Source organism: Sciurus carolinensis, chromosome 4 (assembly GCF_902686445.1).
Source record: "Sciurus carolinensis chromosome 4, mSciCar1.2, whole genome shotgun sequence".
NCBI classification, from domain to species: Eukaryota; Metazoa; Chordata; class Mammalia; order Rodentia; family Sciuridae; genus Sciurus; species Sciurus carolinensis.
The window spans coordinates 6,077,933-6,092,183 of NC_062216.1; the positions used below are offsets into that span (position 1 = coordinate 6,077,933).

The 14,251-nt window shown below is 42.4% G+C and overlaps 1 protein-coding gene across 1 annotated transcript in view; it reads right to left on the reverse strand.

Moving 5' to 3' along the window:
• Nucleotides 1-1,292: 1,292 nt before the first annotated feature.
• LOC124982246 (putative protein FAM90A14P) overlaps nucleotides 1,293-14,251 on the reverse strand; it is a 93,008-nt gene continuing 80,049 nt past the window's right edge. Inside the window, exons 3-8 of the mRNA XM_047548549.1 lie at nucleotides 5,670-5,743; nucleotides 4,053-4,229; nucleotides 3,400-3,599; nucleotides 2,870-2,978; nucleotides 2,034-2,243; nucleotides 1,293-1,862 (exon numbers count right to left, since the gene is read on the reverse strand). Coding sequence (XP_047404505.1) covers nucleotides 1,293-1,862; nucleotides 2,034-2,243; nucleotides 2,870-2,978; nucleotides 3,400-3,599; nucleotides 4,053-4,229; nucleotides 5,670-5,743 — 1,340 coding nt within the window. The remainder of the gene's footprint in view (nucleotides 1,863-2,033; nucleotides 2,244-2,869; nucleotides 2,979-3,399; nucleotides 3,600-4,052; nucleotides 4,230-5,669; nucleotides 5,744-14,251) is intronic.

Sequence of the window (14,251 nt, forward strand, 5' to 3'; positions counted from 1 at the left end):
AGTGGACTTTAAGAAGCAAGCAAGTTATGTGATCTGCACATGTGCAAAGTTAACTGTACTATGGAATGTATGTAACTTGATATGACCAAGGAAGAGATAATAAACTTGACTGGTTTTCCCATGAAAGCCACTTCTTGCTCTTTGCCATCCTGTGTGTTTGCCTCTTTATTAGCTCTCCCTCAACCCTTATAGCTGGACCCCAATTAACCATTACCCATGGGTGCCATGGTTTACAGGAGAATGGTGTGGAGAACACCCGGATGCATCTGTAGGTACTGAACCTGAGAAAGGCAGGACTGTGCAAGAATTTCCAGACCAGGTATAGGAGTGGAGCTGACCCTCCTCTTGAGCAGGCACAGGAGGGTGAAAGAATCTGCAGTGGAACCTCCTTCTGGGATGAGCAGAGGGAAAGCACTATCCTGTGTGCATTTGAGGGCATGGTGAGAGGTGGACTGTGGGTGTTTTCTGCTTGATGCTGTGGGAACATCAAGACAATTTATTCCCACACATTACATCTTCATGCCCTCTTCAATGTCCCTCCTTTTCAGTATGCTCTTGACAATAGAAGACTTGAAGGTGTGCGAGGAAGTGGTGGTGCTGGAGGAACCTTAGAATGCTGTCTGTTGGTTATTCTGTTCCATGCTCTAGGGGACTGTGCCATGGAAATGTCTCAGCTGTGACATGGTGGAGTATACAGATGAGAATGTGTATCTAACCTGGATGTGGCTCCCCTCCCAAACAAGAGCCTACCCCAAAGAGCATGGTCCAGGACAGACTTTTATTAGGATTGAAATGAAACTTAAGTACATGTTTGCAAAGAAAGTAAATGAGCACAATGAGTAATGCCAAGGAAACTGTCCCCAATGGTTTCTACTGACATACTCTACAGTCAAGCCCTCCCATCACAAGCCAGGACACAGCTACAAAGACAGAGGTCCCAGTTATCAGCCATTGTTTGCCCTCAATTCAGTCACAGGACAACAGGGAGTCACCCGAACCTCCTAGTTACACTATAGTTCAATACATACACGTGCATATCACCTCCATTTTACATTCTATGGAGTGTACATACAATCCTTCACAGCCAGTTGACAAGTCACATCTGAATCTTCTGTCATTCAGAGCCAATGTCTGTGTCTGCTCCAGCACTCTATGCAGTCCCCAAATTTGCATCTGCCACATACGTGGGGAGGTCCTATGACCCAGGTGCAGCCGCTCCCTGCACCTCAGTCCCATAGTCCTCTCCAAGTCCCTTGAGACCAGAAGGTGAGTCTTCCTAGCCATGGAGTGCCTCACTCCATGTCACTGTCCTCAGAGGAGGAGGAAACCTGAATGTCCTCATAGAGGCAACTCACAGGCACATGGGAACTGTGTCCCTTAGACTTGTCAAGAAAAGGGGCGCTCATAGCAGGAGCATTGGGCTTTGAAGGGGGAGAGGAAGGGGGAGTCATAATGAACCTGGAGCTCCAACAGTCATGTTGCAGTCTCATGAAGACCATTCTGAGGGTCTGTCGTGGAACACAGCTGGCCGCTGGAGGATTGGACTTGGTGCAGGGTGGGACAGGATTCAGGACAGGGCTTTTCCTTGGAGGGTGAAGATCCATGCTGGAACCATGGGGTGGAGTTTTCCTGGTCACGTGGGGTGACACTTTGAATCTGAGTCCACTTGTAGAAGGCAGACACTGCACAGATGTGTAAACCTCCACGCCTGGACTTTCAGTGCTCCAATATGGAGTCAGGCTGGGGTTGCCTCTAAGTTTCTTTGGGGCATGCTGGATTGCCTTGACAGGATCCTGGGCATGTCTCTTGATGGGGGCCCTGACACTGAGTGTGGGGACCTGGGCTGCTCTCCATGCTGTAGCCTGCAAAAGAGCCGTTTGCTCGCATCAGGGACCCTGGCAATGGATTGAGTATGGAGCACCTGGCCCACCACATGGCTTTTAGAGATAGCCTGGGCCACATTAAGGGAGTCGCCTCTGGCTTTTCATCTGCTCCCTTCACATGGAGGGCAGTGTTCTGCCAGACCACCTTACTGCTGGCTGGCTGGTGCCAGTGATGGCTACCTCCTGTCCTTTCATGGGCACAGGGATGGAGTAGAAATCATGTTCATTTCTTCGGAAGAGTTTCCCTGTAGGGAGGATGGGTCTCTCATCAGTGTTCTTGACAGGTGGCTGACTCTCCAATGCAGGTCCCAGGACAGAACTCTTGCAGGGTATTTGGATGGGCGGTGGCCTGCTGGTTTGCTGGATGACAAGACATGCACATAAAGCATTCATTAGTACTTGCTGTCAAGAAAAAATGAAAAGCAAATAGGCAAAGCACTACAGAACATGAAATTCAAGAGTAAGACAATTCATCAGTCACCTAAAGTAAAAGGCACGCTCCAACTCAGTGATCATTAGTAGAACACCAACTATAATATCAACCTGACATGTTTCAGGGCATATTGGAAAATATCCCATTCTTAACATTGGGCCTCATTGTTTGAGATGTAAAAGGCTGCTTAATGTGTTATTTTGTGTGATGCAGATGGCTAATGCTCCTTTGAGCAGAGTGCGATGGCTGAGGAGATTTCATACCACAGCTCAGAGTGTTCACCCACTTTCACTAAGAATATTCCTGCAGAGTACATTCTATCCTTTCAGACACCAGAATGAACTTGGTCCATATGCACTCCCATTCCTAATGAGGAGATATATGGAAGGAATCCCACAAAGTATTGCAAACACCATACCTGAAATACACACAAGCCTGAGGCACATTGCCCTTAATAAGCTATAGCAAGTCCCTCAGCAGCAGGGAAATGGAACAGGAAGAAATCAAGTTTATCCAGAGCAGAAAAAGAGCAGCCCAGCATGGAGATACTCACCCTCAGAGAGGAACTGGATTCTTTCCTTTCCTCCCAATTTGGTTGCTGCCTCCCCTGAAGTCTCCTAGGAATTCTTTGGAGCAGAGACTTCCTTGGCTGCTCTTCTTGCCTGCAGAACAAACCAAGGTATTTGGATGAATCCAGAGCAGGAAGTAAATGTTCATGTCCCATTTCCCTTAGTGTTTGGTCTGATATGGTTTGACAGTTCCTAGATCTGTGCCTTCCCTTATGTCACGCCCACTCTGTAACTCCAGCCTGTCCTTCTCATTTTCCACTAAGTTGAATCACAAGGACTCATTGCTTTTGTGCTTATCATGGTCATGTTCCTAGAGAGCCCTGAATCCTGCCCCTTACTGGAGGCATGGGAGCAGAGTGGCATCCAGGGTGTGGCATTCTGAAGTGATGTCCTTACCTAATTGTTTTCCACTTACCCTGTCATTGCACATAGCTGTGATCATTCTGTGGAGGAGGAAGGACACCATCCCTTTGACTTCAGTGCCCCAGCTTGGATCCCCCTACCCATTACTCACCTTTGCCCCTGGTCTTTCCTTCTCTCAAGCTGCTTAAAGCTTTCTGTGTCATGGAGAGTCTCAAGCTGCCTTGGTGTCTGGTTCTCCTTCTCCTTCTTTGGGCCCAAGTGTTGTGGGGCCAGTGCCCCATCCCAGCACTTCATGGGGCATCTTCTGCTCCTTGAAGTGTGTCCAAAGGCCCCACAGTCCTTGCACTTGACCTGTGGGTGCAAAAAGACAAGTCAGCACAAACAAATCCAGCTCTGCAGTGTCAAGGTTCAGATGGATTTTCAAGACTAAGTTAAGCTTTGTTTCAGATTACAGATGCAGACATGTGCACCAGGAATTTATATGATCGCCAGGATTGCTGAAGTTCTTTGGAAAGCATATGTTGTTAGAATCCCTAGTAGGAAGAATTGAATGTTCCAAAGGTGATGATACTGAGCCAGAATTCAAGAAAAGTAATAAACATGGCTGAATATGCTCCTAATTTGGATGGAAGATATCTCATCACATCATATGAACGGGCTCATTTACCTGTGAGCAGGTACCTGGCCTGGCCTTCATGGGTTTTAGCAGGAGATTTGAGTTGTAGAGACCAAATCAGCAATATCTGAGCCAGACTCTGACCCTTGCTACCCCCAGGCTCCTGACTCTTCCAGGCCTCCACTTACCTGGGGGTTTTCCTCCTCTAGTGGGGTAGCCCTCTGCCCCACAGCTCTCCTCTGCTGGAGCTTATCAGTCTGGGTTTTAATGAACCTTTGGGATGGAGGCTGTGAGGAACGACCTTCCCACTGCCTCATGTTCTTGATGTCAGGTCTTTCTTCCTCAGAGGCTGAGATTTGGGTGTCCTGAGTAATGGAGAGAAGACAAATATATTCATGACCACAAAGAAATGGTATGTCCATTGGACTTTGTTTACATTGTAGTGTTGAGCAACCCTCACAACCACTGAGGAAATTCTATTTCCCAGAGTGCAATGCTCCATTCCCAGATGTGTCTTTTTCCACAGCTACAGGTACCTGGCCCTAGGAGGGGACCTTGCTAGGACTCTGACACATCATATATGGATGCTTATTTTAGATTTGCATTGGGTGACTGATTCTAGACAATATGCTCATTTCCTTTATAACACAGTGCATTAGAGATATGAACAACTGTTTTTCCCCACAATTATGAAATAATGATTGTTACAAGGATGGATGGATGGAAGCCCCTTATGCACATCCTTGAAAATGAAAAGCACAACAGTTACCCTTCCAAAGTATTCACTGCTATATTAAATATCACCAGAAGTGATCTTCACAGCATGCATTCATGAAGATACTGTCTTGTGTTAGCTTTGGTAGATGAAGGTGATGGTCTGGATTCTACTTGCTGCATTATATTAGCTCCCCAGTATTTAACTACAGTACTAGTAAATTTGGAATGAGAATATGTGCCCTATGTATGAACAAATGAATTATTTAGGCTCTAAATATCCATGGGATATATTAAGCCTGACATCAATGTCCAACAGTTACAAAACACTTGAAAACAGTATCATTCATCTATTCTGATCACAATGGAATAAAACTGCAAATCAGCAGCAAAAGAAAGAATAGGAGTTATCAACTAGGTCAAAATGGAAAAACTCCCCTTTGACAAAATCTGAGACTCTTGAAAAGTGTGGAGGGAATTTTACAAATTGCTTCAATCACAGGAAAATCAAAAAGCAACACATCAAACTTGGGGCTTACAGCAAGAGCAGTGCTGAGCAGTACCTTCATGAGCTGCCTACATTGCAAAAACTTTCAGAAGTCCCAAATTAGTAATCTACTTTGTTATCTCCAGTTCATAAAAAAGGAACAAGGCTATGAATGACCAAATCAGAATCAGAAGAAGGTAATAAATATCACAGTACAAATGAAAAAAGGACACAAAGGACAGTGATCATGAAACAGAGACCACATTTTGGAAAAGATAACTGAGCTAGAAAAAAAAAATCTCAATGAAATCAGCTGCAGATCAATATCCTTGCTGAAAACAGATGCAGAATTTCATGAGAAAAGTCTGACCAACTGCATTCAAAAGCATATTTTATATGTAGTACACTAGTGATCACATTAGTTTTTTCCTTGGGTGAGTAAGTTTGGTTTGACATAAGGCAATCAGTAAGTGTATTACTGCACATAATTGTCAGGAGGACAAAAATCCCATGAAGATCTCCTCACATGCCCAAAACCAGTTGCCAGAGTCCAGCACCCATTCGTGTTTACAAACCAGAAAAACTAGGAATAGAGGGAACTGACATCAGAAGCCCACAGGCTATAGCCGATGAATCCAAGGGCAATATTATCCAGGAGAAGAACCGAGAGCATTTTATCTGAACACAGAAACAGGACAAGCATGATCACAAACCACACTCCTCTTCGATCAAAACCTCAAACTATAGCCATGAAAATCAAGCAAAAGATGGAAATTAAGTATCCTGAGTAGACAGAAACAGGGAAAGAGAACGCAAGATGGCCCCGTTGGCTGAGGATAGGATCCTGTATTTAGAAGACCCACAAACTCAGCCAGAAGACCTATAGAGCTCATAATGAATGAGGCAAGCACTGGAGACAAGGTCAACAACCCAAATCCATCACCAAGATTTATTTTGTGCCCCTCAGTAGAAAGACACACAATTTAAAATGAAACAATCCTTAGCCCAGCACTGAAACCTCCTGCATTCCTTTTCCTCCAATCTATTAATATTTCCAGTAAAAAACTGAAAAACACCTGAAAAGGGAAATCAATATGAGGTCCCACTGTTCTGCTCTTTTCTGTGAGAAGGTTGTCAGGCAGGTGGCTTCCAGAGGTACAACAGGGCAGGAGATGCTGCCTCCAGGATGCCAGGGGAAGGACTAGGGAGGACTTGTCATGGTCCTGGACTTTTATACTGCCCAAGAGTGACGTGAACCATAACGCGGTGAGCTATTGTAACCAACGGAATCTCCCAGGGGCCATTTCCTGTAAATCCGTGACTCACACCATTGCACCACATGATTCTACCCGGGGTCACTAATTTGCCAATCATTGGGTCCTAGATACTTGCTACTTCCCTGGACCACTTAGTAAATCTTTCTGTGGCAAAAATCTTTAAGATTATGTTCAGATTTGACAGGTGGAATGACTAAAATGACTTAGTAACCTGACAAATGCAAGATACTCTAAATGGCATTTGGTACTTAATAATTTTGCTTCCTGTGTTCTGAATGATTAAATATCTTTTCTACCTAAGGAAGCCTCAGTTAAAATTCAAGGATTTCAGTAATTCTATTATTTGTAAGATACACATATGTTTACTACCTGGGGATGCAATTTGGTTGGACATAAGGAAATCAACAAATGTATTTCTGCACATATTCATCAGCAGGATAAATATCGCTTGATTATCTCCATGCATGGCCTCCAAAAAGATGCCAGACTCCATCACCCATTTGTGCTTACAACACCAGAAAATCTAGGGATAGAGGAAACTGACCCTAGCAGCCCACAGTTTATACCTCACAAATTCAAGGGCAACATTATCCAGGGGAAGAACTGAGAGCATTTTATCTGAATGCAGAAACAAGACAAGTGTGCCCAAATTCCACACTCCTCTTTAACCTAAATCTTGAGACTGAATCCAAGAAAATCAAGCAAAAGTTGGAAATTAAGTTTTCTGAGTAGACAGCAAAAGGGAAAGAGAAATCAGATTGGCCCCGATTCCTGAGGACAGGGTCCTGTATTTAGAAGACCCACAAACTAAGCCAGAAGACTTATAGAGCTCATAATAAATTAGGCAAAGAAGGGCAGAAAACACCAACACTGATAATCCATCAGCCATTTACAGAAAGATTTATTTTGTGCCCCTCAGTAAAAAGACACATAATTTAAAAAGAAACAATCCTTAGTCCAGCACTGAAAACTCTGGCTTCCTTTTCCTCCAATCTATTAATATTTCCAGCCACAGTCTGAAAAACACCTGGAAAACGGAAACCAATTTGAGGTCCCACTGTTCTGCTCTTTTCTGTGAGAAGTTTCTCAGACAGGTGGCTTCTGGAGGCACAACAGGGAAGGAGATGCAGCCTCCAGGATGCCAGGGGAAGGACTAGTGAGGAATTGTCATGGTCCTGGACTTTTATACTGCCTCAGAGTGACGTGATCCAAAACGTGAGCTACTGAAAACAACAGAATCTCCCAGGGGCCATTTCCTGTAAATCCGTGACTCACACCATTACATCACATGACTCTACTCAGGGTCACTGATTTGCCAATCATTGGATCCTAGATACTTGCTGTTTCCCTGGAACACTTTGTCAATCTTTCTGTGGCGAAATCTCTTTAGCATTATGCTGAGATTTGACAGGTGGAATAACTATAAGGACTTAGGAACCTGACAAATGCAAGATACTCTAAATGGCATTTGGTACTTACAAATATTGCTTCCTCTGTTCTGAATGATTCTTTGTCTTGTCTTTCTTCCTAAGGAAGCCTTAGTTAACAGTCAAGGATTTCAAAAATTCTATTATTTTTTAGAAAAACATATGTTTACACCTGGGGATGCAATTTGGTTGGACATAAGGAAATTAATAAATGTATTTCTGAACATAAACGTGAGGAGACAAATATCGCTTTTTTATCTCATGAATGCTCCCCAAAAGATGCCATAGTTCACAACCCATTTGAGCTTACAACACCAGAAAATCTAGGGATAGAGGAAACTAACCCTAGCAGCCCACAAGTTATACCTCACAAATCCAAGGGCAACATTATCCAAGGGAAGAACCGAGACAATTTTATCTGAATGCAGAAACAGGAAAAGCGTGCCCACATTCCACACTCCTCTTTAACCTAAATCTTGAAACTGAATCCTTGAAAATCAAGCAAAAATTGGAAATTAAGTATTCTTAGTAGATGGCAACAGGGAAAGAGAACTCAGATTGGACCCAATTGCTGAGGAAAGGGTCCTGTATTTAGAAGACCCAAAAAAAGCCAGAAGTCCTATAGAGCTCATAATAAATTAGGCAAAGAGGTGGAGAAAAGAGCAACACCCCAAATCAACCAGCCCTTTACAGCAAGATTTTTTTGGGCCCCTCACTAAAAAGACACACAATTTAAAAAGAAACAATCCTGAGCCCAGCACTTAAACCTCTGGCATTCCTTTTCCTCCAATCTATTAATATTTCCAGCAAAAATCTGAAAAACACCTGAAAAGGGAAAACAACCTGAGATCCCTGTGTTCTGCTATTTTCTGTGAGAAGGTTGTCAGACATGTGGCTGCTGGAGGCACAATAGTGAAGGAAATGCAGCCTCCAGGATGCCAGGGGAAAGACTATTGAGGACTTGTCATGGTCCTGGACTTTTATACTGCCCCAGAGAGACTTGAACCAAAACGTGAGCTACTGAGACCAATGGAATCTCCCAGGGGACACTTTCTATAAATTCCGTGACTCACACCATTACACCACATGACTACTCAGGCTCCCTGATTTGCCAATGATTGGGTCCTAGATACTTGCTGTTTCCCTGGACCACTTTGTCAATCTTTCTGTGGCAAAACTCTTTAGGATTATGTTCAGATTGACAGGTGGAATAACTATAAGGATTAGGAACCTGACAAATGCAAGATACTCTAAATGGCATTTGGTACTTACTAATTTTGCTTCCTCTGTTCTGAATGATTTTTTGCCTTGTCTTTCTACCTGGGGAAGCCTTAGTTAAAAGTCAAGGATTTCAATAATTCTATTATTTGTTAGATACACATATGTTTACACCTGGGGATGCAATTTGGTTAGACATAAGGAAATTAATAAATGTATTTCTGCACAAAATTGTGAGCAGAACAAATATCACTTGTTTTTCTCATGCATGCCCCACCAAAAGATGCAGGAGTTCATCGCCCATTTGAGCTTACAACACCATAAAATCTAGGGATAGAGGAAACTGACCCTAGCAGCCCACAGTTTATAGCTCACAAATTCAAGGGCAACATTATCCAGGGGAAGAACAGAGAGCATTTTATCTGAATACAGAAAAAGGACAAGCGTACCCACATTCCACACTCCTCTTTAACATAAATCTTGAAACTGTATCCTTGAAAATCAAGCAAAAATTGGATAGTAAGTATTCTGAGTAGTCGGCAACAGGCAAAGAGAACTCAGATTGGACCCGATTGCTAAGGACTGGGTCCTGCATTTAGAAGACCCACAAACTAAGTCAGAAGACCTATAGAGCTCATAATAAATTAGGCAAAGAAGTGCAGATAATACCAACACCCCAAATCAACCAGCCATTTATAGCAAGATTTATTTTGTGCCCCTCAGTAAAAGGACACACAATATAAAATGAAACAATCCTTAGCTCAGGACTGAAACCTCCGGCATTCCTTTTCCTCCAATCTTTTAATATTTCCAGCAAAAATCTGAAAAATACCTGGAAAAGGGAAAACAACCTGAGATCCCTCTGTTCTGCTCTTTTCTGTGAGAAGGTTGTGAGACAGGTGGCTGCTGGAGACACAACAGTGCAGGAGATGCTGCCTCCAGGAAGCCAGGGGAAGGACTAGTGAGGACTTGTTATGGTCTGGACTTTTATACTGTCCCAGGTTGACGTGATCCAAAACGTGAGCTACTGAAACCAATGGAATCTCCTAGGGGCCATTTCCTGTAAATCCGTGACTCACACCATTATACAACATGACTCTTCTCTGGGTCCCTGATTTGCCAATGATTGGGTCCTAGATACTTGCTGTTTCCCTGGACCACTTTGTCAATCTTTCTGTGACAAAACTCTTTAGGATTATGTTCAGATTTGGCAGGTGGAATGACAATAAGGACTTCGGAACCTGACAAATGCAAGATACTCTAAATGTCATTTGGTACTCACTAATTTTGCTTCCTGTGTTCTGAATGATTATATGTCTTATCTTTCTACCTACGGAAGCCTTAGTTAAAACTCAAGGATTTCAATAATTCTATTATTTGTTAGATACACATATGTTTACACCTGGGGATGCAATTTGGTTGGACATAAGGAAATCAATAAATGTATTTCTGCACATAATCGTCAGCAGAACGAATAACACTTGATTATCTCCTTTTATGGCCTTCCAAAAGATGGCAGACTCCATCACCCATTTTTGCTTCAACACCAGAAAATCTAGGGATAGAGGAAACTGACCCCAGCAGTGCACAAGTTATAGCTCACAAATCCAAGGGCAACATTATCCAGGGGAAGAACAGAGACCATTTTATGTAAATACAGTAACAGGACAAGTGTACCCACATTTCACACTCCTCTTTAACCTAAACCTTGAAACCGTATCCATGAAAATCAAGCAAAAGTTGGAAATTCAGTATTCTGTGTAGACAGCAACAGGGAAAGAGAACTCAGATTGGCCCTTTGTGCTGAGGACAGGATCCTGTATTTAGAAGATACACAAAATAAGCCAGAAGACCTATAGAGCTCATAATAAATTAGGCACAGAAGTGCAGATGATACCAACACCCCAAATCTACCAGCCATCTAAAGCAAGGTTTATTTTGTGCCCCTCAGTAGAAAGACAAACAATTTAAAAAGAAACAATCCTTAGCCCAGCACTGAAACCTCTGCCATTCCTTTTCCTCCAATCTATTAATATTTACAGCAACTATCTGTAAAACACCTGGAAAAGGGTAACCAAATTGAGATCCCACTTTTCTGTTCTTTTCTGTGAGAAGGTTGACAGACAGGTGGCTGCTGGAGGCACAACAGGGAAGGTGATGCAGCTTCCAGGATTCCAGGGGAAGGACTAATGTGGACTTTTCATGGTCCTGGACTTTTATACTGCCCCAGAGTGATGTGAACCAAAATGTGAGCTACTGAAACCAATGGAATCTCCCAGGGGCCATTTCCTGTAAATCCGTGACTCACACCATTACACCACATGACTCTAGTCAGTGTTCCTGATTTGCAAATCATTGGGACCTAGATACTTGCTGTTTCGCTTGCCAATTTTGTCAATATTTTTGTGGCAAAAACTCTTTAGGATTATGTTCAGATTTGACAGGTGGAATAACTATAAGGACTTAGGAACCTGAAAAATGCAAGATACTCTAAATGGCATTTGATACTTACTAATTTTTCTTCCTCTGTTCTGAATGATTTTTTGCCTTGTCTTTCTACCTAAGGAAGCCTTAGTTAAAACTCAAGGCTTTCAATAGTTCTATTATTTGTTAGATACACATATGTTTACACCTGGGGATGCAATTTGGTTGGACATAAGGAAATTAATAAATGTATTTCTGCACATAATCATAAGCAGAACAAATATTGCTTGTTTATCTCATGCATGGCTCCCCAAAAGATGCCAGACTCCATCACTCACTTGTGCTTACAACACCAGAAAATCTAGGGATACAGGAAACTGACCCTATCAGCCCACAGTTTATAGCTCACAAATCCAAGGGCAACATTATCCAGGGGAAGAACTGAGAGCATTTTATCTGAATGCAGAAACAGGACAAGCCTGCCTACATTCCACAATCCTCTTTAACCTAAATCTTGAAACTGAATCCATGAAAATCAAGGAAAAGATGGAAATTCAGTATTCTGTATAGACAGCAACCAGGAAAGAGAACTCAGATTGGCCCCGATTCCTAAGGACAGGGTCCTGTATTTAGAAGAATCACAAACTAATCCAGAAGACCTATAGAGCTCATAATAAATTTGGCAAAGAAGTGCAGATAAGACCAACACCCAAAATCCACCAGCCAATTACAACAAGATTTACTTTGAGCCTCTCAGTAAAAACACACAGAGTTTAAAAAGAAACAATACTTAGCCCAGCACTAAAACCTCTGGCATTCCTTATCCTCCAATCTATTAATATTTCCAGCAACAATCTGAAAAACACCTGGAAAAGGGAAACCAATTTGAAGTCCCACTGTTCTGCTCTTTTCTGCGAGAAGTTTGTCAGACAGGTGGCTTCTGGAGGCACAACAGGGAAGGAGATGCAGCTTCCAGGATGCCAGGGGAAGGACTAGTGAGGACTCTTCATGGTCCTGGACTTTTATACTGCCCAGAGTGACGTGATCCAAAACGTGAACTACGGAAAGCAACGGCAATTCCCAGGAGCCATTTCCTGTAAATCTGTGATTGACTCACACCGTTACACCACATGACTCTACTCAGGGTCCTTGATTTTACAATTATTGGGTCCTAGATACTTACTGTTTCCCTGGACCACTTTGTCAATCTTTTTGTGGCAAAAACTGTTTAGGATTATGTTCAGATTTGACAATTAGAAAGACTATAAGGACTTAGGATCATGACAAATGCAAGATGCACTAAATGGCATTTGGTACTTACTAATTTTGCTTCCTCTGTTCTGAATGGTTATTTTTCTTGTCTTTCTACCTAAGGAAGCCTTAGTTAAAAGTCAAGGATTTCAATAATTCTATTATTTGTTAGATACACATATGTTTACTACCTGGGGATGCAATTTGGTTCAACATAAGGAAATTAATAAATGTATTTCTGCACATAATCATGAGCTGGACAAATATTGCTTGTTTATCTTGTGCATGACCCCCTAAAAGATGCCAGAGTTCATCACCCTTTTGAGCTTACAACACCAGAAAATCTAGGGATAGAGGAAACTGACCCTAGTAGCCCACAGTTTATAGCTCACAAATCCAAGGGCAACATTATCCAGGGGAAGAACTGAGAGCATTTCATCTGAATGCAGAAACAGGAGAAGCCTGCCTACATTCCACAATCCTCTTTAACCTAAATCTTGAAACTGAATCCATGAAAATCAAGGAAAAGTTGGAAATTAAGTATTCTGTGTAGACAGCAACCAGGAAAGAGAACTCAGACTGGACCTTTGTGCTGAGGACAGGATCCTGTAATTAGAAGATACACAAAATAAGCCAGAAGACTTATACAGCTCATTATAAATTAGGTAAAGAAGTGCAGATAAGACCAACACCCCAAATCCACCAGACTTTTCAGCAAGATTCATTTTGTGCCCCTCAGTAGAAAGACACACATTTTAAAATGAAGCAATCCTTAGCCCAGGACTGAAACCTCCAGAATTCCTTTTCCTCCATTCGATTAATATTTCCAGAAAAATCTGAAAATCACCTGGAAAAGGAAAAGCAACTTGAGGTCCCACTGTTCTGCTCTTTTCTGTGAGAAAGTTGTCAGACACGTGGTTTCTGGAAGCACAAAAGGGAAGGAGATGCAGCCTCCAGGATGCCAGGGGAAGGACTAGGGAGGACTTGTCATGGTTCTGGACTTTTATACAGCCCCATAATGACGTGATCCAAAACATGAGCTACTGAAACCAATGGAATCTCCCAGGGGCCATTTCCAGGAAATCCGTGACTCACACCGTTACACCAAATGACTCTACTCAGGGTCCGTGATTAGCCAATCATTGGGTCGTAGATACTTGCTGTTTCCCTGGACCACATTGTCAATCATTCTGTGGCAAAAACTCTTTAGGATTATGTTCAGATTTCACAGGTAGAATGACTATAAGGACTTAGGAAAGTGACAAATGCAAGGTACTCTAAATGGCATTTGTTCTTTACTAAATTTGCTTCCTCTGATCTGAATGATTATATGTCTTGTCTTTCTACCTAAGGAAGCCTTAGTTAAAAGTCAAGGATTTCAATAATTCTATTATTTGTAAGATACACATATGTTTACTACCTGGGGATGCAATTTGGTTGGACATAAGGAAATGAACAAATGTTTTTCTGCACATAATCATCAGCAGGAAGAATATCGCTTGAATATCTCCTTGCAGGGCTTCCCCAAAAATACCACACTCCATCACCCATTTGTGCTTACAACACCAGAAAATCTAGGGATAGAGGAA